At 40.6% G+C, this 27,800-nt stretch overlaps 1 protein-coding gene across 1 annotated transcript in view; it reads left to right on the top strand.

Moving 5' to 3' along the window:
• LOC134569110 (cytochrome P450 4B1-like) overlaps positions 1 to 26,879 on the top strand; it is a 78,495-nt gene extending 51,616 nt beyond the window's left edge. Inside the window, exons 5-12 of the mRNA XM_063428013.1 lie at positions 6,938 to 7,062; positions 10,141 to 10,292; positions 12,289 to 12,398; positions 12,773 to 12,963; positions 24,207 to 24,340; positions 25,528 to 25,592; positions 25,974 to 26,056; positions 26,705 to 26,879. Coding sequence (XP_063284083.1) covers positions 6,938 to 7,062; positions 10,141 to 10,292; positions 12,289 to 12,398; positions 12,773 to 12,963; positions 24,207 to 24,340; positions 25,528 to 25,592; positions 25,974 to 26,056; positions 26,705 to 26,879 — 1,035 coding nt within the window. The remainder of the gene's footprint in view (positions 1 to 6,937; positions 7,063 to 10,140; positions 10,293 to 12,288; positions 12,399 to 12,772; positions 12,964 to 24,206; positions 24,341 to 25,527; positions 25,593 to 25,973; positions 26,057 to 26,704) is intronic.
• Positions 26,880 to 27,800: the final 921 nt, after the last annotated feature.

Raw genomic sequence — 27,800 nt, 5'->3', positions numbered from 1 at the left:
TGGGGGGAATAGGACACGCAAAGAAGTTGGGAGGATGTAGGAGACATACAAAGAGAAGGGATAATAGACAAACAAGGGGCTTGTAAGAGATACACTAAAGAGGCATGCAAGACGCAGAACATAAAAAAATTATATTATCAAAATAAATATAATAATTAAAATAAAGAGCTGCTCATCTCTCAGCCCCTATCCTACCCCACAAACTCGCTCTCTTTCACAACACACACACACGCACACACACACACACACACACACACACACACGAACACACACACAATGCATTCCTATAAATATACAGAAACACACAATGCATCCATACACACACACACACACAAACACACCATGCTTCCCTTACACACAGAGAAACAAACAATGCATCCATTAAACATAAAGACAATGCATCCCTTGCACACATACACAGAAACACACAATGCATCCCTTACACACACACTGCATTCCTTACACACAGAAACACACAATGCATCCCTTACACACACACAAACACACTGCTTCTCAATTCATGAAACATCCCAATGCATCCCTTACACACACTCAATTCACCCCTTAGGCACAATCAATGCACCCCTTACAGACACACTCACTGCATCCCTTACATACACAAAAACACACCTTGCATCCCTTACACATACAAACACAAATTCACACAATGCATCTCTTACACACACAATACGTCCCTTATACACAAACACACACTGCTTTCTATCCCTTGCACAAAAACACACTGCATCAATTCCATAAGCACACACATTAGATCCTCTACAATAACACATTCCCTACACACTCCACTCCCTGTGACACTAATCTCTAATTTACTTCACATTAAAGGGACACTGTAGTCCCTAGAACCACTGCAGCTTAATGAAGTGGTTATGGTGTCTATAGCCTGTCTCTGCAGGCTTTTTAATGTAAAAACACACTGTGTGCAGCACTGGCGTTAGTTCATATGGCAGATCATATGGATGGGACATTGTGATGTCACTGGGGGGGGGGATGGCGGCAAATTTTTATTTTGTCTAGGGTGGCAAAAATCCTTGCACCTGTCCTGCGTGTATACAGGTGCTTCTTCTGTTAAAGTGCTCAGTGCAGGGGACCTCCAGCCAAGTGCATTGGTTAATGGTTAGATACGCCCCACCTTATGATACAGCAGGCTTGTAGGCAGGTTTGAAGCATTTAAATAAAAACAGAAGTAAAAATACAGTGCTCACTGATATAACTGTACAATGAATGTAAAATTGGAGAGGTACTCACAGGCAAAGAGAAAAAAAAAACAATCAACGCGTTTCACCTTCACAATGGCCTCACTTGTTTACTGAATATTTTCTTCTGCCTAATACTGCTTTTATTATTTTATTAAGTTTATTCAATAGAATAGTTAATTTTATACACCTCTTTGGACTTCACCTTTCTTCTGGAGCTTGGACACATATTCCTTTGGTGGGGAAAATACCACCTAAACATTGAGGATTGAGCAAAATCTTATTTTTACCCTTCACCTGTGAGTACCTCCCCAATTTTACATTCATTGTGTGTACAGTTGCAAGAAAAAGTATGTGAACCCTTTGGAATGATATGAATTTCTGCACAAATTGGTAATAAAATGTGATCTGATCATCATCTAAGTCACAACAATATACAATCACAGTCTGCTTAAACTAATAACACACAAAGAATGAAATGTTGCCATGTTTTTATTGAACACACCATGTAAACATTCACAGTGCAGGTGGAAAAAGTATGTGAACCCCTAGACTAATGACATCTCCAAAAGCTAATTGGAGTGAGATGTCAGCCAACTGGAGTCCAATCAATGAGATGAGATTGGAGGTGTTGGTTACAGCTGCCCTGCCCTATAAAAACCACACACCCGTTCTGGGTTTGCTTTTCACAAGAAGCATTGCCTGATGTGAATGATGCCTCGCACAAAAGAGCTCTCAGAAGACCTACGATTAAGAATTGTTGACTTGCAAGCAGGAAAGGGTTATAAAAGTATCTCCAAAAGCCTTGCTGTTCATCAGTCCACGGTAAGACAAATTGTCTATAAATGGAGAAAGTTCAGCACTGCTGCTACTCTCCCTAGGAGTGGCCGTCCTGTAAAGATGACTGCAAGAGCACAGCGCAGACTGCTCAGTGAGGTGAAGAAGAATCCTAGAGTGTCAGCTAAAGACTTACAAAAGTCACTGGCAAATGCTAACATCCCTGTTAGCGAATCTACAATACGTAAAACACTAAACAAGAATGGATTTCATGGGAGGATTCCACAGAGGAAGCCACTGCTGTCCAAACAAAACATTGCTGCACATTTACAGTTTGCACAAGAGCACCTGGATGTTTCACAGCAGTACTGGCAAAATATTCTGTGGACAGATGAAACCAAAGTTGAGTTGTTTGGAAGAAACACACAGCACTATGTGTGGCGAAAAAGAGGCACAGCACACCAACATCAAAACCTCATCCCAACTGTGGGGTCATCATGGTTTGGGGCTGCTTTGCTGCGTCAGGGCCTGGACGGATTGCTATCTTTGAAGTAAAAATGAATTCCCAAGTTTATCAAGACATTTTTCAGGAGAACTTAAGGCCATCTGTCTACCAGCTGAAGCTCAACAGAAGATGGGTGTTGCAACAGGACAATGACCCAAAGCATGGATGTAAATCAACAACAGAATAGCTTAAACAGAAGAAAATATGCCTTCTAAAGTGGCCCAGTCAGAGTCCTGACCTCAACCCGATTGAGATGCTGTGGCATGACCTCAAGAAAGCGATTCACACCAGACATCCCAAAAATATTGCTGAACTGAAACAGTTCTGTAAAGAGGAATGGTCAAGAATTACTCCTGACCGTTGTGCACATCTGATCTGCAACTACAGGAAATGTTTGGTTGAAGTTATTGCTGTCAAAGGAGGTTCAACCAGTTATTAAATCCAAGGGTTCACATACTTTTTCCACCTGCACTGTGAATGTTTACATGGTGTGTTCAATAAAAACATGGCAAAATTTCATTCTTTGTGTGTTATTAGTTTAAGCAGACTGTGATTGTCTATTGTTGTGACTTAGATGATGATCAGATCACATTTTATGACCAATTTGTGCAGAAATTCATATCATTCCAAAGGGTTCACATACTTTTTCTTGCAACTGTATTTCAATGAGCACTATATTTTCATTTCTGTTTTTATGTATATGCTACAAACCTGCCTACAAGCTGGCTGTACCATAAAGTGGGGTGTATATCACTTTAACCACTGCACCAGGCTGGAGGTCACCTGCAATGAGCACTTTAACAGAAGAAGACTTTGACTATCCTTAGGCCGTGGATTATACCGCCTGAGCACATCAAATAGAGCTGTTTAAACTCTAAGCCATGTAAGTGCTTTTCTATTCCTTTATCTGTGTGGGACATACTGCACTATATTTTGCTATGTTTCTGTCTCCACGCTAGAAGCCTAGTACCCAGATATCACATATGCAGAGCTGGGTTTAAATAGAAAGCTAATAGAAATCTAAAACAATTAACTTTTGAACAAAAGGACAGCTTATGCCATTTATCAGCAGAATAGCAAGTAGAATGCAGTATTAATCCTAAATCATTCTGTATTAACTCTACACAGTCGGCTTTCACCCCAAACCTGAAGGATTAAACCAGCACTCAATGCATTAATACCCTGCACCCCCAGTAATACACCCACACTGTGCTTTATAATGAACTCCTAATATTAAAGTATCACTCTTCATGGGCGTAGGAACCCAAAACAATCTGGGGGGGATAGCATTTTTACTCGCCGGGTATATTCTTATTCCGTAAACTAGGAGTTGTTTATTCCATTGTACAGCGCTACGGAATTTGCAGTCGCTATATAAATGATTAAATAATAACATTAAAGGGTCACTACAGGGAAGGGGATTTACTTACCTGCATACAGCGCCGGGATCCTCCAGATTAGAACCACCCTACCCCTCCCATGAATATTAGAACCACCCATACCCCTTCCATGCACAAAAGAACCCCACCTTCCCCTTCCACGCATATTAGTACCCCCTAACCCCTTCCATGCATATTAGAACCCACCCTACCCCTTCCATTCATATTAGTACTCCCCTAACCCCTTCCAATAATTTTTCTACCTCCCCCCTCCTCCCATCCATATTAGTAGCCCCCTAAACACTTCCAATTAGATTTCTACCTCCCCCTCTCCCCCTATCCTTATTAGTAGCCCCCCTAACCCTTTCCAATTATTTTTCTGCCATGTTAACTAACGCCAGTGCTGGAGTGCCGCCGTGTTTACATTAAGGCCTGCAGGGACAGGCTATAGACACCAGAACAACACAAAAAGAATTCAGCGCTAGTAATCACAAAATTAGTGAAGGTAGGCAGCAACCCAAATTAAGGAAATCCCCTCGGGTCCTTCGGTGGATAGATACAAAAAGATATGGAAGGGCTGCGCCAAATAAGGGTAGATAGTCCAGTAAAGTATTGATAGGGTGCCAATAGATGGTCTAGGATACTTGATAGAGTTCCTCTGTGGATGCGTCTAGTGTAGACCGTTCAGTATATGTAAATACAAGAGAGGTAGAGGCGACTAATGGTATAGTATGAGAGTTCATGGTGTGATAGGTAACAAAATGTAGAGAACTCACATTCAAGAGAGCTATGGCCAGCTCTGGTGTGGATTGCGTACAGCGGTATAATCCCCGCTTATAGGATATGTAGGGAGGGGGTCTACGTCAACACCGTCTGGTAGTCCAGAACTCGGAAAAGAAAGACAGAAAGCGACAATAGTGCTCTCAATTTTGATGTGGTTCAGTGTGAGGTAAAAAACTCACATTTGAGGGAGCTATGGCCAGCTCTGGTGTGGATAGCGTACAGCGGTATAATCCCCGCTTATAGGATTTGTAGCGGCGATACGTCCGTCAGCACCGTCTGGTGATCCAAGGCTCCAATATAGAAAAATAAAAAGCAGCAATAGTGCTCTCAATTGTGATAGGTTAAGAGAGTAGTAGAGGAAATAAAATAATACTCACAAAGATAGAGCCGAGGTACTGCTCTATGGATAGACGCTGGTGGTATGATCCCCACCTAGGATTTCTTGGAGTACTGGAACTTTAAAATTGCCAGTGGAAGTAAAAGTAACCAGGAAAGGTTAAAATGCCAGGAATAGGTAAAAAAAAGTTTAAAGTGCATAGAGAGTGCAATAAAAAGAGGATTGGTACAATAAAGTAGCCAAAAAACTTTTATTGATCTAAAATACACAATAAAATACAGAATTAATAACCATAAACGCGTTTCTTTAAGCTGCAGTGGTTCTGGGGACTATAGTGTTTCTTTAATGTGAGGTAAATTAGAGATTAGAGCCACGAATAATAGGCTAGATTGCCTACTTACAACCAGATGAGGATGATGATGGGCTCTAGCTGCAGTCTGGCTCCACTGGTCTGGTGTAGAACAGGCTCTCTGGAGGCTGTTTGTAACTGTGGTCACAAAAATCAATGTTCTGGGAGAACGGGAAGCAGCTCCATTTTTGGGGGGCCCTTTACACAGCTCAAGGTCTGGGTCCCAGGGTCCACCTTCATGTTCCACCAATAAGTTTGTTCACAGGGGATGGAGTGTGTAGGGGATGTCCTGATATGTGTGTAAGGAATGCATTGTGTTAATCTGTGTTTGTATGTGTAAGGGCTGCAAGGTGTGTTTCTGTGTATGTACGGGATGCAGTGTGTGCGTCTGTAAGGGGTGCATTGAGTGTGTGTAAGGAATTCATTGTGTGTTTCTGTGTGTGTAAGGGTTGCATGATTGTGTGATTGTGTGTGTGTACGGGGTGCATTGAGTGTGTGTTTCTGTGTGTGTAAGGGTTGCATGATTGTGTGTGTGTGTGTGTGTGTGTGTTGGATGTCAATCTCTCTCCCTCCCTTGTCACTCTCTTTCTCCCCCTCCCTCCCTTGTCACTCTCTTTCTCCCCCTCCCTTGTCACTCTCTTTTTTATCCCCCTCCCTTCCTTGTCACTCTCTTTTTTCTCCTCCTCCCTCCCTTGTCACTCTCTTTCTCCCCCTCCCTCCCTTGTCACTCTCTTTCTCCCCCTCCCTCCCTTGTCACTCTTTCTCCCCCTCCCACCCTCCCTTGTCACTCTCTCTCCCCCTCCCTCCCTCGTCACTCTTTCTCCCCCTCCCACCCTCCCTTGTCACTCTCTCTCCCCCTCCCTCCCTCCCTCCCTCCTCACTCTTTCTCCCCATCCCTCCCCACTCTCTTTTTTATCCCCCTCCCTCCCCACTCTCTTTTTTCTCCCCCTCCCTCCCTTGTCACTCTCTTTTTTTTCTCCCCCTCCCTCCCTTGTCATTCTCTTTTTTTCTCCCCTACCTCTATTGTAGCGTGGCCAAGCCCTGTATGGCCCGTGGGTACAGGGAGCTTTTGTTTCCTGTACCCGTCCGGACTAACAGGTAGTGCACACTTCCTGTTAGTCCGGCCGGGTACAGGAGACAGATGCTCCCTGTACCCGCGGACCATACAGGGCTCGGCCACGCTACAGTGAGGGAGTGACAGGAGGGAGCGCTGAGCGCTTCCCTCCTGTCAGCCCCTCTCCTCATGCTGAGCCCGGGCGGTGCGCCCTCGTGGACGCACCAGCCCGGGCAAAGCTGCAGCCGCCTGAAGCTCTCTACAGAGCGCTCGGGCGGCTGCAGCATGAGGGGGGCCGGCGGAGCTGGGGGGGGGGATTTCTCCATAACCTGTCCCCCCGCATGATTTGTCCCAACCCCCCCGGTTCCTACGCCCATGTCACTCTTACAAATGATGTCATTGGAGGTGATATTTCTCTTTAAATATTACAGAGGACTCAAGGCAAAGTGGGATTTCCCGGACCGCACTCAGCCCAGGTAACCCTAGTAACAGCCCTAATAATACCTGTGGCATGATGTTTATTGTCTCTTCTCCAGGATCAGCTCCAGAAGCAGGGATCCACAGGCCAGTCCATTGATATTGATCCATTTGTCAGCGCGATGACACTCGACACTATAATGAAATGTGCGTTCAGCTGCCATACGAACTGCCAGACGGACAGGTGAGACCACGTGTATACTTTGTATCCTCACCAAAAAATGGGGCTTTGTCATTCAGTGCTGCTTTACTTTAGACTGTAGTGATTTAGAATATTCAAACTTGTGAAAAGCATTATAGCAAATGTCAGTGTTTCCACCAACAGCTTTCTCGCAGAGCCTCGTTTAGATCCAACTGATGTTCAATGGACATGTGCATTAACCTTCATAAGGACTGCAAAATGACAGAAAATGTTGGATTTCATTCATTTAGCCAGAATAATAATACAAAATCACCATATACTAAATGATTGAATGACCATATATCTCATTGACTGAATTCCACGTGATGTGTGCAGCAACCACGTTTTCTGAGCCTTTTCTGACCAATCCTTTTTGATTTTTTTTTTTTAGTAAAAGAAGCAGGGTAGGTAGTGTCATTTTGGACATGGCTGTCTGCCTACTGCTACTACGTTAGCCCTGTATCACTGCAATGTTTTAGATAGTTATTCAGGGACAAATCATTGAACACTGAATTAACAGCATTGAGTTTGGTTGAAGGATTGAGTTCTGTTTCTGGAAGTGTGCAGGCTATTTCACTAGTGTTAATCACTGGAAATGTATTCTCTCCGTTTTTCAACATTTTGACTTGTTTTATTTTGTAATTATTTTTATTGTAGAAGAAGCAAGAGAGAGAGTGCAGTTTAGGGTAGGGGGACTTAATCCTGCAAAGCAATTCAGTTTTTACCAATTTCGTAGTGACATAAAGTAAAAAAAAAAAAAAAAAAAAAAAAAAGTAAATAAAATTATAATTCTATTTATTTTTGGTTGAAAAATGAGTGCGCTGAAAGTATATTCCAGTCTATTCAGTACGTCTACATCCTCTTTGTTTTCGAGTAAGGTTTGTTATGTGTATGTGAAATCTAAGCATTCCCCATCCTAATCTCTTGGCAATAAATGGCAATAAAGCAAATAGCATTACAAGAATGGGGCTTAGTATGTTTTTTTGAGGAAGTTAGTGATACAGGTGGTAGCATTAATAAGAAGCATCAATGGGACGTCAATGGAGAGGGAGCAGAGTAGCAATGTATCCTCACCATTAAAAGGAATAAGATAATATCACAAGAATCAGTGGCGGAATTAATGTAGAAAGGGCCCTCGTGCAATAATTCTTTTGGGCCCCTGTAACGGATCGACGGGCACCCCGACTGGGTACCCCTGTTGAAGGATGCTCCTAGCGCTTCCTGAGGACTCCAAGCACTGCAGCAGACACCACAACCACCGAACCGGAGAAGCATACACATGCTCTCAAGCATATGAATGCTGTAAACAGCTGAACAGGAAAAGCATACAATCCGCTTACACTCCTGGCAATCAGCATACAATCCAATTCCCCCAATAACGAGACGACACTTCGTTTTGAGGTCAAGCAGAACTGACTGTACTGGCACATACAGCCTCTTATATTCCCAATCCACAAACATAGTACTGCCCACAGGGTTTTACAGATCAACCAATCAATCCATACAATACACACAGAAATCCTCCCCTCTGCCTGTGATATGATTACTGAACACAATGGTAAATAAAATTATCACAGGCAGAGAAATACAGTTTTACCAAATATTAATAACTTCCAAAATATACATGCCACAAACATAAAAATCACATATTCAAACACACTTTAATTATAAACATAGTCAAAATTCAGCCAATTCCATCCAGGGGTTAAAAAGTTAAGGGGAAGTCCTATTTGACCAAATGAAGCATGGCTTTTCTGCCCAAAACCAGCTCCGCAGAGTCTTCTATCCTGGAGATAATTGGGAAGTAATCCAATTATCTCCAAGGACAGAGGCAAAACTCCATTAGCCACATGGTAGCAAAATACAATAAAATACATAAAAATATATAACTGTGCAGCTATTGCATAAAACATATACATTCAACATATCCCCAGATAGCTTAGATCTGAGTGCACATTATGACTGAATAGCGCTCAGATCACATACATACAGTTCAATTGCCATGGAGCCAAAGACTTTTACATAGTCTTTTGTTATACGAATGGGCTCCATGGCATAGCTATCTGGGGTAACACTGCTCACATAGGGAAAGTACAGAATGACCTGGCTTTTGGGTCTTTGCAGGGAAAAATCAAGCATTTTAACATGGGGCCATAGTCACAGGGCAGGAGGCTGGCAATCAGTCTTCTCCAATGCCCAGTGGCGAGGCTGGTTTCGCCACACCCCTCTACTGCAAGGATGACCAAAGATGTATTCCCATCTGTCGTACAACACCCACAATGCTTGGCCAACTGGGGATCTACATTTGTCCATCCTTGCAGGGTTGTACTTAGCACTGAGCAGTGTTTGTGTGTTTGAATGTGAGAATGTTTTTGGATGGAGTATGTGTGTGAATGCAGGTGTGTGTTTGTATTTAGTGTTGGCATTTGAATGCAGGCATGCATATATTTGTAGTGTTGGTCCTCTGGATGGTTTTTCTGCATAGATCAAGCCACACAGGCTTTTTAACAGGTATTTCACACATGGATTTAAACGTAAAAAATTATATTTTACTGTGCATGTTATAACTACGGCCTTTCTTTAAAAGTGACATATTATTTATTTACTGCTTTCAATTTACATTAATCCTGTTTTACAACAATGATTTATACACTTCCATGGAGATTAATGGTTGACAGAAATTTTGTGAATAAATGCAAATGTAACCGAATTTCTTCAGAAGCGTATAGATATGTCACCAAGTGTTGGGCAAACCGGAAATATTGCATTATCTTGCACTTAACCACATTAAATCTCAGTTGCCACAGCTCTGACCATTTTTCTAGTTAACCTAAATCATTTGATAGGTTTTTAAGATTCTGTTTGTGTAAGGGAGCAATTGACAACAAGTCAGTCAATAATGAATTCCAGACCCAAGTTGCCAAGCTAGTCTGTCCATGCATACCCCGGGCATTACTGAATCACCCCTTTTCTGTTTCTACAGTAAGACCCTGCAGGTATCTAATACCCATTTTGTTTCTTCTAACATTAAATTGATTTCTTTTTATTAAGAGTGCTTGAGCTGTGACCATTTCTTTTTAGGAAGAATCAGTACACAAAGGCTGCGTATGACCTTGCATACCAAGTGATGAACAGACTGCGTTTCTTACCATTTCACAGCGATCTCATTTTCTATCTCAGTCCGCAAGGGCAGCAGTTTAGAAGAAATTGTAAAATAGCACATGAATACACAGGTAACGTGACCAAAGTCCTCTATGGCAGGGGTGCCCAAAAGGTACAACTCCCATGAGAATGACAAAGTGTTACGGACTCTATGGTTTTAAAACATCTGGGGATCTACGTTTTGGGCAGCACTGATTTACTGGGACAAATATTCATATGAGTTGTGAGAATACTACCTAAACCAGAGGTTCTTAGCTTTGTGTTTTGAAAGGGATACACAGGTACAAAACATATGTAGTTATATTCTGTAATGTATTATTTTATGTATGCATTTATTTCAGAACTTGATAGTTAACTGAAAATAGTTTTTTCCCTTAATTCCTATTCTTATTGTATAAGTTATATAGGGTACCGTAAATCCCTAAACTCTGGATTCTGCTGTGTAAACATAATCTGGTGAAAATGTATGAATTCCGACAACAGAGGCAATTTTACCAAAGCCAAACGAGGTCAGGAATTGGTTGGCCCGACCAATTCTGTAACATTGGTTCTGATGAGTTCTAAAAATCAGTAATATCCGCATCTGAACCAAATTACAGCATTAGGAGAAACCAAATCCATCTTGAAGGACATTCACAAATTATGATTCATTTAAAATTTTGCAAGTGAAATTACAATTTGAAGAACTTAGTGCAGAACCTGCAGTGCTAGCAGACAGCAGGCAAATAATTAACAATCCTGCCACTGCATTAAAAAAGTGAAAATAAATACATTTAATAACAAAAAATCTAATTGGAATCAATGTAAAGGAGGAAATGTACATATCTGTGCATGTGCATATCTACAAAAACATTGAAAACTAGAGAGTAGCAACTGAGTGGGCCTGTAAATTCCATGAAGTACCCATGGGCATCAGATAGGCACTACTTTAAATTTTAAGGGGGGATCTATTGTCCCCTCTCGTGGCCCTCACCCATGCCAGAGGGTGGGGGCCATCATATTTTAAAATTTGTGGGAACTATTGTCCCTTCCTCAGCAACAACCCATGCCAGAGGATGGCGGCCCTAATGCTAGCAATAACAGGGGGATCTATTGCCCTCTGCCCTGGCCCTTACTGTAACAAAAGACTAGCAGTCGCTAATAACATACACCCCCCAGGCTTTAATTTAAAGAACTGGGATGGGGGTGTTCACTGTCTATCTCCTGTGCTCCCCCTGGCTCTCATTTAAAGAATTAAAGCAAGGAGGGACATAATTAAATATACCCAGGAATGTCATAGTCCACCCCCAAAATTATGTCCACTCACATACCTCCGGGTGGTTAGAGATCCCCAAGCCTCTACCCATCTCCACCTAGTAATAGTGATGGGAATCCAATTAATCTAAGACTTTTTTTTCTCAAATCTTCTTTTTTTCTGCCCCAAGAAAACTGTAAAATAATTCAAATTGCGGCGCATAAAAAAAAAAAATCAATCTCAACCCATGGAGAGCTGTGCGTAGAATGACCTTCCAAGGTGGGAAACACATTTTAAGGGTTTTCCCACACTATTTAATTTCAGTCAGAGCGCACTCATTCCTTGGCTATTTGCCAGTTAGCAAATATTTAACCCTAAATATCCAAAGAACTGAAACAGCTCGGCCACTGTAGGTTCTGCAAGATTGAGAACCACTGTATTAAGTTGTAATGGTTGTGATGACTATATAGTCCGTTTAAATTAAGCTCAGAGGGAAATGTCCTTTATTCGTTCATGGCATTAAACCACTGATGTTGCAGCAAACCAAGGGTCATTATTTATATATATGTAAAGGCAGTACGGCGGAGTTGTGGGAGGGTTTTTTCCGTCTTATATGTATCTCCCTCTGAGCTACATCCTGACTCTCTTCCAATGTTTGGAATCCCACCTCTTCCTCAGGCCTACCTGTTCGTCAGTTTTGGCACACCATAACCTTGCTCTTACTGGTTTAGCTCAAACCTTATTGTATTCCCTCGACCTTTGTCCTTACCACAAATATAATTCTATTTCGACTGATTCCAGATTAAGTAATTATTTTGCTTTTTTATGTATAGATAATGTGATAAAACAGAGGAAAGAGTCCTTGAAACAAAATGAAGCTGAGCTGGAAAAAATCCAGAAAAAGAGACACCTAGATCTTCTGGATATACTTCTTTTTGCACAAGTATGTTGTTTCCCTGCCAATTCACAAACAGATAAAGATCTGCTAAAATTGAATGAGAAAAATTGAATAGTAGAAATGGGACAGCATTAACACCTTGTCTCGGTATCATCACTAGGTTTGGAAGGTTGCCATTTCATATGACATGTTGATCAGGTGTAAGTCACGTGCAATACCCGACAATATGTACAATTTGTGCACTTCTGGTTTAAAATAGAATATATATGTTTTCTTGAAACTTTGCAACAACTGATTCAATTATATCACTTGGGGAATGCATGAATTCAAAGAACTTCCTGTCAAACAATCCTATTTGTACTGATAAAATGAAATATCTTCCATTTTATCCACTTTTTGGATATGTTTCTTCTTGCTAGGATGAGAATGGTCAAGGTTTGTCAGATGAGGATATTCGGGCCGAGGTGGACACCTTCATTCTTGAGGGACACGATACTGCAGCCAGTGGGATCTCCTGGATCTTGTACTGTATGGCCAAGTACCCCGAGCACCAACAGAGATGCCGTGAGGAGATCAGAGAGGTCCTGGGTAACAGAGACACATTGGAATGGTGACAATCTTTCGTCTTCCAATATAGTGCAGTTTCAGAGGCTGACCAGGTTATGGTGAATATATATGGTGTGGAGGTTTTTGAAATGGCACATAGATTGTCTTTGATAAAATTTGAGTTGTAGGCTTTAGAATGAGAAATCTCTCATGCTGTGCAGGTCATAGCAATGGACGTTGCAGGGATACATTATGTTAAACCCCACATCTCCAGCAGCCAACATGTGTCAAATCCATATATTAAATGTGCCATGTAATTAGAACCAACTACATTGAGATCTATAATCTGTAATTCTTTTGTATAACCACTAGGCCAATAGGTGTCATTCTGTCATGATTCGGTTTACTCTCAGTCTGGCGCAGTACTTCACATTGCCTCTACCTGTCTGTGGTGCTATAGCAGACTGCTGCACCCAGACGGAGATCGCTCTGTCCCCAGCTGGCTTTACTTTGTAATTATCTTCTCCCTATGTAGTTGAGCTTCACCCCTTCTTGTTTACCTGTTCGTTAATGTGTAGGTCTGGTCCTTTTATCCTGAGTTCCAGTGCTAGTTTCCTGCCTATCCTGAGTACCTGAGCTGGTTGTTTCCCTGTATCCTGAGCTGTCTGTGTCTCTGTATTCAGAGGCCTTTCTCTTACATTCAGATATCTGTGTTTGTATTTTATTTGACTGTCTTCCTTGTGTTCCTTGATTTGTGTGTGTATTGGCTTCTTTGCATTCTGTGTCCCACCCTATAGAGGTTGCTGCATTGGTCAGCAACCGTTCCCGACCAGACCCTTGACAAATCCCAATCTTGGCTGAACAGCAACAATTTGGGGCTGGGCAGCTCCTGTTTTTTATTTTTTATTTTTAAAAAACATGAATAAAAAAGAGCTTACTTGTATTCACTATAATGTAACATAAAATGACATAAATGATATGGAGACTCTAACTGATTTTTAGCAAAGTAACAGTAGCTGCAAGATCCAACATTTTTTACCAGTGGGAAACACTGGCTGTTTGTTCGATGTGTCTGTCACTTTAAATAGTTCCGAGCTTAAAGACAGACTCATCGGATCTTGTCACAGTCACTATCTTACAAATGCAAATAAATCCCAAACTAGAAAATGTATTGACCCCTTAAGGTCTTCAACTTTACATTGAATCATTTCTAAAAGGGAAACTAAAGAAAACGAATTCTAAATAGAACACCTAATTAGTCCCGATTGTTAAAATGCACAGTATCTCTAGAATTTCAATTCATTTTTTACGAGTTATAAAACAAATAGTGCATGGAGTGAATCATGGTTTTAAAAGTAATATTTGGCATGCTGAGATTACAATTTTTATAGTACTTTAGTTAAAAGGACTACACAAAAGTATATATTTGTAGAAAATACATTGTTACATAGTTACATTGATACTATTACCTGCAGGATATGTTCTGTATTTTTTTTTTTTTTTACAATTTTTATTTAACCAATTTATCATAAACCTTGCTCTCTCTCTCTCTCTAGTTAATACAGTGTTAAACAAAATTCTGCACACCACAAAAATGTGATTATTTGTTGAACTAATTTGCATATGCCCACCCAGAATCCTTTGCGATAGAACCATCACTGGAAATGTGTGATTCCTGTGGGAAAAGCAAGTCTTATGGCTTGACTGGTGTGCAGATTTTTGTTTAACATTTTATTAACTATCTACAAACTACAAGTGGAAGGGGTTTTCAATCACAATTTTCCCCACCATAACCTAGTTGGATTTTGCTATATATAGATAGATAGATAGATAGATAGATAGATAGATAGATATACAGTGGTACCTCGGTTTACGAATTTAATGCGTTCTCCAGGATGTTTCTTATTGTGAAAAATTTGTAAACCGAAACGCGATTTTCCATAGGAATGCATTGAAAACCAATTAATCCGTTCTGGATGTCAGAAAAAAGTCAAAATGAGCTGGCAGGGAAACCAACCCACAATGCAGGACACACAATAAAAGGCATGCAAACTACGAAGCTCAGCTCCCTACCTTTCCACCGCTTGAGAAATGCACCGAAAAGTTCCAAAAAGTCCCAAACCCACTGCTAAAAATTTCCAGAATTGCTCCAAAACTCGATGCAAAAGCCACTCCAACAACTCCACACTGGACGCCACGTGCTACCCACAGACTCCAGCATGCACGGGGGCAGCGCTATAAACCTCCCAGGCGCAATGCATCCTGCATTTGTAAACCGAACCATTATTTTCAATGGATTTTCATTTGTAAGCCGAAAATTAATACCAGAGTATTGCAGTATGCAATGATACCTTTTTTTTTATTGGACTAACATAATATTTAAAAAAAAAGCTTTCGAGAGGTTTCCTCTTTTCCTCAGGTCTGAAGCAATACTGATCAATCTGATAAAGGAGAGCACTTAAAACAACTGATGTTAGAGAAGAGGAGGGAGGGGGGGAGACTGGGGACTAATACGGCTAATCCAATCTACACTATATATATCTAGGCAGTTGTGACACTAGAGTCCTCTTGAAGATTTTTCAAAATATTTATATATATATAATACACAAGATCCAGCACACTCACCTATCTACTAAACAGCAACTTCAATGTTGACAGATTTTGTTAGTTTTTTAAAAAAACACCTAATCTAGGCAAAAATAATGGGGGTTTAGTTACATCATATGATCATACATTGCATAAGCCTGCCACAACGTCAAAGTACCCCATTCTTGGCAGGTCCTACTCTAACAGCCTAATGTCTGCTCTTATGAGATTAACCCAATTACTTGGGGAAAATATTCCACCTGGGGCTCTCTGCAGTACAAGGCTAAATAGCGCCCTGGGATGAGGCACCTGTGACAGGGAGGGGTGCAAAGCCAAGGAGTTGGCTAGACTCCCAAATATATATACCGTATATACTCGAGTATAAGCCGACCCGAATATAAGCCGAGGCCCCTAATTTTACCCAAAAAAACTAGGAAAACTTATTGACTCGAGTATAAGACTAGGGTGAGAAATGCAGCAGCTACTGGTAAATTTCTAAATAAAATTAGATCCTAAAAAAAATATATTAATTGAATATTTATTTACAGTGTGTGTATAATGAATGCAGTGTGTGTATGAATGCAGTGTGAGTGTATGAATGCAGTGTGAGTGTATGAATGCAGCGTGTGCATGAGTGCAGCGTGTGTATGAGTGCAGCGTGTGTATGGGTGCAGCGTGTGTATGAGTAAGGTGTGTGTGTATGAGTGCAGTGTGTGAGTATGAGTGCAGTGTGTGTGTATGAGTGCAGCGTGAGTGTATGAGTGCAGCGTGAGTGTATGAGTGCAGCGTGAGTGTATGAGTGCAGCGTGAGTGTATGAGTGCAGCGTGTGTGTATGAGTGCAGCGTGTGTGTATGAGTGCAGCGTGTGTATGAGTGCAGTGTGTGTATATGAATGCAGTATGAGTGCAGTGTGTGTGTATGAGTGCAGTGTATGAGTGCAGTGCAGTGTATGAGTGCTGTGTGTGTGTGTGCAGTGTGTGTGTATGAGTGCAGTGTGTGTGTGTGTATGAATGCAGTGTGTGTGTATGAATGCAGTGTGTGTGTATGTGTGTGTGTGTGTGTGTGTTGCAGAGCCTTGGTGGGGGGTGGGCAATTTTTTATTTTAATTTTTTTTATTATTAAAAATTTTTTATTATTATTTATTATTTTTATTTATTTAATTTAATTATTATTATTGTATTATTTATTATTTAATTATTATAATTTTTTTATTATCCCTAATTATTTTTTTTTCGTCCCCCCTCCCTGCTTGATATATGGCAGGGAGGGGGGCTCTCCTTCCCTGGTGGTCCAGCATTGGCAGTTCAGTGGGGGGGGGAGAGGGGGGCTGGCAGAGCTGTTACTTACCTGTCCTGCAGCTCCTGTCAGCTCTCTCCTCCTCCGTGCCGTCCGTGCAGCTCCCTCTGTCAGCTCCCAGTGTAAGTCTCGCGAGAGCCGCGGCTCTCGCGAGACTTACACTGGGAGCTGACCGAGGTGCTGAACTGACGGCGCGGAGGAGGAGAGAGCTGACAGGAGCTGCAGGACAGGTAAGTAACAGCTCTGCCAGCCCCCCTCTCCCCCGGTCTGTATTATGGCAATGCAAATTGCCATAATACAGACTATTGACTCGAGTATAAGCCGAGTTGGGTTTTTTTAGCACAAAAAATGTGCTAAAAAACTCGGCTTATACTCGAGTATATACGGTATATATATATATATATGAAACATGGGGCGGGGGGGGGGGTTGGCTGCACTCACCTGAACATGCATAAATGGGGGTGCTGCTGGGGGTCAAATTATACAATGAATACACAAGATCCAGTGCACTCACCTATCCACTAAACAGCAACTTCAATGCCCCCTCAATGCAACCCCATTTATGCATGTTTAGGCGAGTGCAGCCAACCCTTCCTTGTTTCATATATATATTTATACGAAGCAAAAAACTAAAAAGGTATGGTGGAGAAAAATTATTATTGAAAACCCCTTCCACCTGAAGTCTGTGGATAGTTAATACAGTGTTAAACAAAAACAAAAAAGTAAATATATATACACTGTGTGTGTATTTTTTACACATGTGTTTTATTTTGGGGTAATTCAAAGACCACGAGTGTCACGCTACTGTAAATGCCCCATATTTGTATTCTGCTACTACTCTCAAATACAGTGATACCCCATAAATATATATTTTGCTCTGATCCTATCCCAATCCCTAATCCTACCACTAATCTTAATCATAATCCTACTCACAATTCAGATCTTAATCCTGCTGTTAATCTAGCCCCTAACTCAGAAGGATTCCCTCTGCTGATATGACCATATCAGTATTGATATAAGCAGAGGGATTTCACAGCTCACACAATACAGATCACTCTCTGAGAGCTCTCTACTGTGTGACTGCAGCATGCGAGGGAGATCTTCCTCATACTGGCGCTCTGGCACACTGTGACCACTGCTGGACAGATAAACAAAGACTTTACAGACACTGGGGGTCTTCCTCATAGTTGGAGGAGTCTTTGGGTCACCACGGCTGAATGCAATTGCTCAACTAAAATAATTTAAAGGGTCACATGCAGTGCCTTAGATATAAAAATATATCTGGGGCTTCTTGGTATCAGCAGGGATTTAACCTACTCATACTTTTAACGCATGATGGTCTATGCCGTCAATGGACATTAAAATCCTGCACTGCATGTTGGCACAGACTGTCATAAGATCCTTGAGTACTTAAACGTTAATTTACAATTATAAGACTTTTATTAAATTGGAATAATGTCCAATATGAGATTTATATTTCTTTCCTAAGGTTACTTATATATTTTTTCATAAACATACTATAACTACTAGACATATAGATGGGAAATGCTCTTTGTACATGAATAGCTGTGTATTTAGTTCTGCAAAGAGCTGGACTGCGTACCCTCCCATTAAAGGAACACTATACTGCCAGGAAAACAAACTTGTTTTCCTGGCACTATAAGGTTATTAGGTCCCCTCTCCCTTGGAGCCCCCCTCCCGCTGGGCTGAAGGGGTTAAAACCCAGCGCTGGGCTCCCTCGGCACTGGTGACCGTTCCTCCCCCTGCCGACGTCAGCCCTCGAGTGGAGCTGAATGCGCATGCGCGGCCAGAGGCAAGCGCGCATTCAAACCGCCGATAGGAAAGCATTACTCAATGCTTTCATATGGAAGTCCAGTGTGGGTTCAATGCGATTTTCACACTGAGAATCGCGGAAGCGGCCTCTAGTGGCTGTCAGGGAGACAGCCACTAGAGACTGTATTAACCCTCGATGTAAACATAGCAGTTTCTCTTGAACTGCTATGTTTTCAGCTGCGGGGTTAAAACTAGGGGTTCCTGGCACCCAGATCACGTAATTGAGCTAAAGTGGTCTGGGTGCCAATAGTGGTCCTTTAACCCCTTAAGGACCAAGCGGGGTTAAACATGTGCTACACTGTCTTTTATATGGCAACGGATATTAATAATTATGCACTTTTCTACCACAAGATGGCAATCTTGCACTGTAAGTTAGTGAATACAGTTTTTTTATTTTAAAATAAAGGTATAGCCTTATGATAACTAACCCTTTAACCCTTTAATGACTGAGACAAATGTACACGTTTTGATCAAAATAAAACGTAAACAAAACGTAGAATTTGACTCTATGTCTGTTCAACCGTAATTCACCCGCACGTATTATATATAATTTTATTCAGGAGAAATAGGGCCTTCATTTAACATCAAATATATAGCTATGAAACATAATTTAATATGAATAAAATATAACAAAATGTGATAAATTCATTTTTTTGTCATTTTCTTAGTTCTGTGTGACATTTTAACTGTGAATGTCATAATACTGTTTGCTTTTACTGCAATAAAATACACATATTTGTATTCAGCAAACTCTCACATGTAAAACAGTACCCCCCTATGTATAGGTTTTTATGGTGCTTTGGGAAGTTACAGGGTCAAATATAGCATGTAACATTTTTCAGTTTTTTCACATTGAAATCCGCCCGATTGGTTACATTACCTTTGAGACCGTATGGTAGCCCAGGAATGATAATTACCGCGATAATGGCATACCATTTGCAATAGTAGACAACCCAAGGTATTGCAAATGGGGTATGTCCAGCCTTTACTGGTAGCCACTTAGTCACAAACACTGGTCAACGTTAGCGTTAATATTTGGTTGTGTGTGAAAAATGCAAAAAATGTGTTTGAACGCCAATTTGGGCCAGTGTTTGGACATACCCCAAAGACTGGACATACCCCACTTGAAATACCGTGGGTTGTCTACTTTTGCAAATGGTATGCCATCATACAGTTGGTTCAAGGTTCAAAGCTCATTAATCCATAAAGGGACATTACAGACACTAAAACAACTTTAGACTAATGAAGCAGTTTTGATGTATAGCTCATGCCCCTGCAGTCTCAATGTCACGTCTAAACATTTGTTATGAAGGAACACAACTGCAGATTTCGTATAGTTTGAAAATTTATTAAAGAAAGTAAAAGGTAAAGACTTTAATTCCAATTTACAGGTACTGTAGCTTTAAGTAGAAAATGATAACTGAAGTCCACAGTTACAGGCACTGTAGCTTTAAGTAGAAAATGATAATTGAAGTCCACAGTTACAGGCACTGTAGCTTTAAGTAGTAGAAGATAACTGAAGTCCACAATTACAGGCACTGTAGCTTTAAGTAGTAAACGATAGTAAATTGCAGACACTGAATCAATAAGGAGTCTCTTAGTAGAGTTAACGGTTTAGGTGATAAGTAATTACAATAGCTGTTCCATACTTTAACTGAAGCAAGACAGATGCAGATAACTGATATGAAGTATGAGTTGAAGTTAGCTGTAACGGGATTGTTTTTACCGAAGGACTTTTGCAGACAGGTAATAACAGCTTTTAGATGCAACGCTTATCACATTGGTTTTACTTAGCTTCCGGCACATAGAATACTGGTTCCCGAGATCTCCTCAGAGGCGTATGAAGAGTGTTTAATCTTTAGTCGTGGATGAGGAGAGGTGAAGGGAACTTTGCAGAGTCTTTCAGTCCGGTCTGGTAGCAGAGGCTTTCACAACGAAGTTGTAGCCGGTTGTGAGTAAGGAACGTAGTTCAATAATCCAGCCCTGATCAGCTGGTGCAGTCAGATTAAATAGGCAGACCGTGTCATAAAGGGGTGTGGCTAGGCTCCGTGGAACCAGGAAGTAAGAGGATACCATAGTTAAGGCATGACAGTACCCCCTCTTTAATGAGCAACCTCTGGGTGCTATTGACTTGGTTTAGAAGGGTAACTCTTGTGAAATTTGGAAACTAATTTGTCAGCATGAACGTCAGAGGAGTTTTCCCATGTATCTTCATCAACTCCATATCCTTTCCATCTGATGAGGTATTGTAAGGAGCCACGATGGATCCTTGAATCCAGTATACCTTGAATCTCGTATTCTTCTTCACCCTGGACCAATATGGGATCAGGAGAAGTAGTGAGATTTCTTTGGAAAGGGTCAGGATGATGAGGCTTCAACAAGGACAATTGATTGGATCTTTGGCATACAGAACAAGATTTGACATAAGATTCGATAGTTTGGTCTTGACGAGGCCACCAACAGTATCTTTTAGACAATTCAAGGGTCCTTTTCATATCTGGATGACCTGCCAGAGGAGAATCATGAATTAATTCAAGTATTTTAATCCTGAAGGAGGGAGGCACGTAAATCCGGTCCTTGAAATAGTAAAGACCGTTTTTCTTAGATAATTTCATTGATTTAGGAAGTTCAAGAGCATCTTCACTGAGACCTTTAATGTCGTCAATAAGAGAAGATAAGATTCCAATGACTTTAGACGAAGGAGGTACTTGAGGAGTTTTGTGTTGAGAAAGGACAGCTCCAATTGCAAATTCCGAAGCATCCGTTTCAAGGACATAAGGATATGAAGGATTTGGAAGTTGAAGGATAGGAGCTGTTGTAAACTTTCTCTTTAATTCACCAATGATTGTAGGAGGAGGAGACTCCAGTTCGGTGTCAGAACAACATGAGGTTTTAGCTAGTTCTTTCGTAGACTGAAGAATTGGAATACGTTGCAAGCATGTTTTCTTGCAATAATCAGAATCAAATGCAAGAGAGAAGGGAAACCATGAGATGTGAGGGTTGTGGTTCCTTAACCAGTTGATCCCCAATATAATAGGAAAAAATGGTGATGAGATGACATCAAATATAAGACTTTCCGTATGAGTATGATTGATGGTTACTTTTAGAGGGATGGATTCATGAAGTATTGGTCCCGATGAGATGAGGGACCCGTCAATCACTTTAACAGGTACAGAAGTTCTTTTACGAACACAAGGAATTTTATGCTTTGTTACAAAGGCTGAGTCGATGAATACTCCATTTGCACCGGAATCGATAACAGCCTTGGTTATGATTCTTTTATTGTCCCACTGTACTACAAGAACGATAGGGGACATTTGAGTATTTGCTGTAGAGGGAAGTACACTTAGGATGGAAGAGGCATGAGACTGCCTTCTGCCTTTTGTCCGTTTCAATGAAGGACAATCAGAGACTGAATGAACTTGAGAGGCACAATACATGCAGAGGTTTAACATACGTCTTCGATTTTTCTCTTCAGGAGCGAGGGGACTTCTTATTATCCCTATTTCCATAGGTTCGATTGGTTCAGATGGGTTGTCAGGAGGCTTTGGAGCCCCTAGTTCCATAGGTTCACTTGTTAAGGAAGTCTTTTCTGGAGCTTTTGAGGGAGTGAAAGGTTTGCGGTCTTTTGAAAGAAAAAGAGACTTTTCGGCCTTTCTTTCTCTTAATCTTCTGTCAATGCTGATTGATAGGCGAATTAGAGCGTTCAAATTAGTAGGGAGTTCTGTTCTAGATAATTCATCTTTTACAGCTTCCGATAAACCAATTCGAAACTGGTTGCGCAATGTGATGTCATTCCATTGCGTTTCTATAGCCCATCTTTTGAATTCAGCAATGTAATCTTCAACGGGTCTATTTCTTTGCTGTAGTGTTCTGATTGTTAAATCAGCTGTAGCTTGTTTGTTAGGATCTTCATAGAGAAGAGACATGGCTTCAAAAAATTCATCCAGTGAATCTAAGATGGGGTCATCGTTTTCCAGAAAGGAATGAGCCCATGACATAGGTTCACCTCTTAGAAAGGAAATAACCGAACAAACTTTAGTTCTTTCTGTAGGGTAGGATCGAGGTTTCAAAGCAATTAACAATTTGCAAGAGTTGAGGAACTCCCTGTATCTGGAACGATCTCCATAGAACTTTTCAGGGTTACACACAGCAGGATCACTAGCCGAGTGCAGAGTAGTATGAGGAGTATGAGTTTGTAAATCTCTGATATAAGTGAGAAGTCTTTCGTTAGTATCTTGCAGTTCTTGCACACTTTGGGCTAGTACATTAACTCTTTGATTCAACGTAGTTATGGTAGAATCGAAATCTGCTGGATCCATTACAATGGCTGGATTATTCTGTCACGTCTAAACATTTGTTATGAAGGAACACAACTGCAGATTTCGTATAGTTTGAAAATTTATTAAAGAAAGTAAAAGGTAAAGACTTTAATTCCAATTTACAGGTACTGTAGCTTTAAGTAGAAAATGATAACTGAAGTCCACAGTTACAGGCACTGTAGCTTTAAGTAGAAAATGATAATTGAAGTCCACAGTTACAGGCACTGTAGCTTTAAGTAGTAGAAGATAACTGAAGTCCACAATTACAGGCACTGTAGCTTTAAGTAGTAAACGATAGTAAATTGCAGACACTGAATCAATAAGGAGTCTCTTAGTAGAGTTAACGGTTTAGGTGATAAGTAATTACAATAGCTGTTCCATACTTTAACTGAAGCAAGACAGATGCAGATAACTGATATGAAGTATGAGTTGAAGTTAGCTGTAACGGGATTGTTTTTACCGAAGGACTTTTGCAGACAGGTAATAACAGCTTTTAGATGCAACGCTTATCACATTGGTTTTACTTAGCTTCCGGCACATAGAATACTGGTTCCCGAGATCTCCTCAGAGGCGTATGAAGAGTGTTTAATCTTTAGTCGTGGATGAGGAAAGGTGAAGGGAACTTTGCAGAGTCTTTCAGTCCGGTCTGGTAGCAGAGGCTTTCACAACGAAGTTGTAGCCGGTTGTGAGTAAGGAACGTAGTTCAATAATCCAGCCCTGATCAGCTGGTGCAGTCAGATTAAATAGGCAGACCGTGTCATAAAGGGGTGTGGCTAGGCTCCGTGGAACCAGGAAGTAAGAGGATACCATAGTTAAGGCATGACACTCAATGCTCAATTCTCTGCCAATTAGGAGTTAAGTCATTTTATTTATGAAGTCTTAGTCATACCTCCCTGCACGTGACTTGCACAGTCATCCTAAAAACTTCCTGTAAAGAGAGATCTAATGTTTCAACTTTCTTTATTTCACAATCTGTTTAATTTATAATTTATTATCCCCTGTTCTATTAATAGCCTTATAGAACCTGCAGGAGCAGGCGCTATAAACTTCTAAAACAAGTTATCATCTGATTGAAAATTAAACCTTTTTTTTCATGCAGGGTGTGTCAATCACAGCCAGGGGAGGTGTGGCTAGAGCTGCAGAAACAGAAGCACATGTGATTTACCTTGTAAATTGTACAGAATTGAGCAGTGAGAATGTAGAGGCATGACCTTGCTGTATAGAAAAGTAAAGATAGATTGAGCATAATATGTTGTCACATGTATTCCAGGGATGACCTGAGTAAGTTGCCGTATACCACCATGTGTATTAAGGAAAGCTTGCGCCTCAACGCACCAGTGCCAGTCATTTCCAGGCAGATTAATGAGCCAGTAACATTCAGTGATGGGCTGTCTCTACCAGAAGGTCAGTGTCATGGATGCTAATCAGGGTCCAATATATTTTTTATTTAATGCGATCAAAGCTAATTGCAGAACAATTTTCATTTAATGTTATTCATGAATGTATTTAAGGTGAAATAATGGGGATTTAGTTACAAAGTGTGGCCATTCATTATATAAGGCTGTCACAGATAACAGAGTACACCATATAAGATTAATCTACCCAGTGGCAGAACTAAAATAGAGAAGGGGCCCCCTATTGCAGGATGGAAAAAGGTAGATTTCGTACAACTCCAACAATGGTTTGCCAGCTGGGGATCTAACATGGTAACATAGACACAAAGATAAAACATACACACAGAGAACACATGCACACAGATAGCAAATATACAAACACAAATAACACAGACACACACATTTTTTTGAAGCAGGAGGGTGGCGTATAGCTGAGTGTGATGGGAGTCTGGGAGTCTAACTACTCTCTCTGGTCCCCCGTCTTTCTACCGCGTGGTTCGTTGGTAAGCTGGAAGGAAATGACTTGTACTCACGTCCTCAAATAGAGCCTGACGAGGCCCCTGATCAAAAGATGGCCATTGGGTTGCCCTAAGTGCATGGGCCGATGGTCCCTCTGAGCCGGTGGTAGCTAAGCCACTGAATCTACCCCATAGGTATCCTCTGTGACCCTCAGAAAGTCAACATTTTAACTTGACCCTGTAATGAAGCACATGTGACAATAAGGGGCAATGTGATCTGAAGTATGACTAACTTCCTATATAATATATAAAACATTAAGACACCACTTTTTGGAGAACACATACATCGTAAGGATACTTTTGGGTCCAGTTACACAAATGCAGTTTATTTTAAGCTAGTGAAAATTTGAGAATTAGCATAATGGGTAAGGAAACCACATATGATATCTCAGTATGACACTTGAGTGAATAGGGGGGTATGGTGACACTGGGATAGTCAGGTAATTGAGATGGTAACCCTGGAGAACCCATGAGGTGACACCTCAAGGACGAGGGGTAGAGTTATGAGACAGACATTGGAAGTGGTCATTGAGATTTGCTTTGAATTCCAGTCCCAAGTAACAGTCTATTTTCGTTCTTATCATTGTCAATCTGTATTACTAACTTACTGTGTTGCTGATCAGCAACACTGAGTGCAATTTTTAGTGACTATTGTGCTGTTCTTCTCTGCTACTCACAGGCAGCCTGGTGTCTGTGTCCATCGATAGCATCCACAGAAACCCTTCTGTCTGGAATGATCCCGAGGTAAGAAATAAGCTGTTAATGTTTGTATAAAGCCACATATGACGAGGTGTATCCTAAAAGAAACAGTTTCTGAATTATCCTCCATCTTGGATTGTTTAATGAACCAAGCCTTGACTCCTATAACACCTGTGGTATTTACACTCTTTATGGAAAGGAGTCTAATAATCCCCATATTTAATAACGCAATCTAATTCATAGCAGCCAAAACAAAAAATCTGTTCACACATTTTGAATGCTTCCATAACTTGGTGACCAATAAACCACATGTAATGCAATACATTGATTTCCGCTGCTATAAATATGACATTAATTTGTATTGGTCAATAATCTAATCTATTTATTTTATCTTGTCTCATGTATGACATCTGCGGTGTCTTGCAGCTATTTGACCCTTCAAGGTTCTCGCAGGAGGACCCAGCACAAAGACATTCTCATGCATTTATTCCTTTCTCGGCTGGCCCAAGGTGACTATTAAATATTTTCTTAACTCCCCCATAGCAAAATCTGAAATTAGTGCAGGGCTATTTATGTAACAGTTGGGTCATAACTTTTTTTCATAGAATTCCATTGAACTGACCTGTATCAATGGCATAGATAAGATGTTGGAAAGGAGAGGATCTGTTTTTCTATGTTTCTGTTCTTACGGTTTCTGGCTTTTTAAGCAGACTTACTGATTGTAGGACATGTCCCAAAACAATGAGAGATAAGACCATTTTCAGATAATAGCCTTTGTATTGTGTCCTGTCCACGTAGCCTTTAAATCAAACTTTGTCCCATTGGACCCAGCACCACAAATTGACCAACAGACATGGTCCAAATAAGTTAACCATTGCTTTGAATATTTCCAGATTGTTTTACTTGTTCCTCTGATGTTTCTGAAATCTGTGACACTGATTTCTCATGATACGGTCACTCATGCCAGACAGTACAGCGGTACATTTTGAGACATTGTCTTACAACCTTGGTCTAACTGTTGGGAATCCAAGTCCATTATTCCACCTGAAATGAGTGTTCAGTGAATACTCCATTTACCATCCATTAAAACCACAATCAAAGCCTCTCATTGTTGGCACAGTTTCCTGTCACTGATTGTGTGCTTCCTGTTTTACCAGAAGTTGCATCGGCCAGAACTTGGCAATGAATGAGTTGAAGGTGGCTGTTGCTTTAACTCTAGATGCCTTTGAGCTGTCATTGGATCCATCCTGGACTCCTATCAAAATAGTTATGTTGGTACAGAGGTCGAAAAACGGAATTTACCTGTATCTCAAGAGAGCCAGAAAAGAATGAAGGGAAATTACATTTTGTTTATCTATCTCTCTCTCTCTCTATCTATATCTCCATATCTATCTTCTGTTAAATTGTATTTAATTACTTGAAGATTGAAATGAATATAATAATTAACACTGGATTGTAAAACAATGATTAGATGCTTATATGTATCTACTTTTATATCTTTTTGGCTATATGACAAACATGTTTGGTTCTTCTTTGTTAACGATTACTTACTATAATGGGACTTGTCAAAGAAATTGCTAATTTTGGTTCAAAGCAGACACTCAGGAAATCTAGCTGTTGAATATTTTTTCCAAAGTCTGTTATTTTGTCCTATAATTTGCAATTCCTTTGTCAATTTAGCCAAATCGTAATCTATAATTAGTTTATGTGATTTCTTTTTCTAATACTTGGTATTATAAAAATATTTGATTTCCAGTATGGTGGTGATATCACATGCAACTTATTTATAAAAGGAGACAGCATCATTGATTGATCCCTGTTTTAAAATCATGATAAAGAAGGAATATTCACAACTTTATATAACTGAGAATGTTTTTTTTTTTTAATCTAATCAATTAAAATAAAAGATAAGGCATATAAACCTATTTCTGTATGTCAGTGTCTCATATTTTCTCCAGACTTCTTTGATACCTTGTGAAAACATCTAACAATATCCAAGCGATCCACCAATTCTCTCTTTTCTTTAGAGATGATTGGAAGAGTATATGCAATACATCCCCATTAATGGTAAAACTCCCAGGTACACTTCACATGCATAGCATTAAATACTTGTTGTGGCGGAACCAACCTCGCCACTGGGCATTGGAGAAGCCTGTTTACCCGCCTCCTGCCTGCTGACTATGGCCCCTGGGAGATTTGACCCTTTAAATACAGGATTTGGGCAAGTTGTATTGTATTATGCTGCTACTGGCC

This window comes from Pelobates fuscus, chromosome 7, assembly GCF_036172605.1.
Source record: "Pelobates fuscus isolate aPelFus1 chromosome 7, aPelFus1.pri, whole genome shotgun sequence".
Classification (NCBI taxonomy): domain Eukaryota; kingdom Metazoa; phylum Chordata; class Amphibia; order Anura; family Pelobatidae; genus Pelobates; species Pelobates fuscus.
This window is presented reverse-complemented; position numbering and strand designations above follow the sequence as displayed.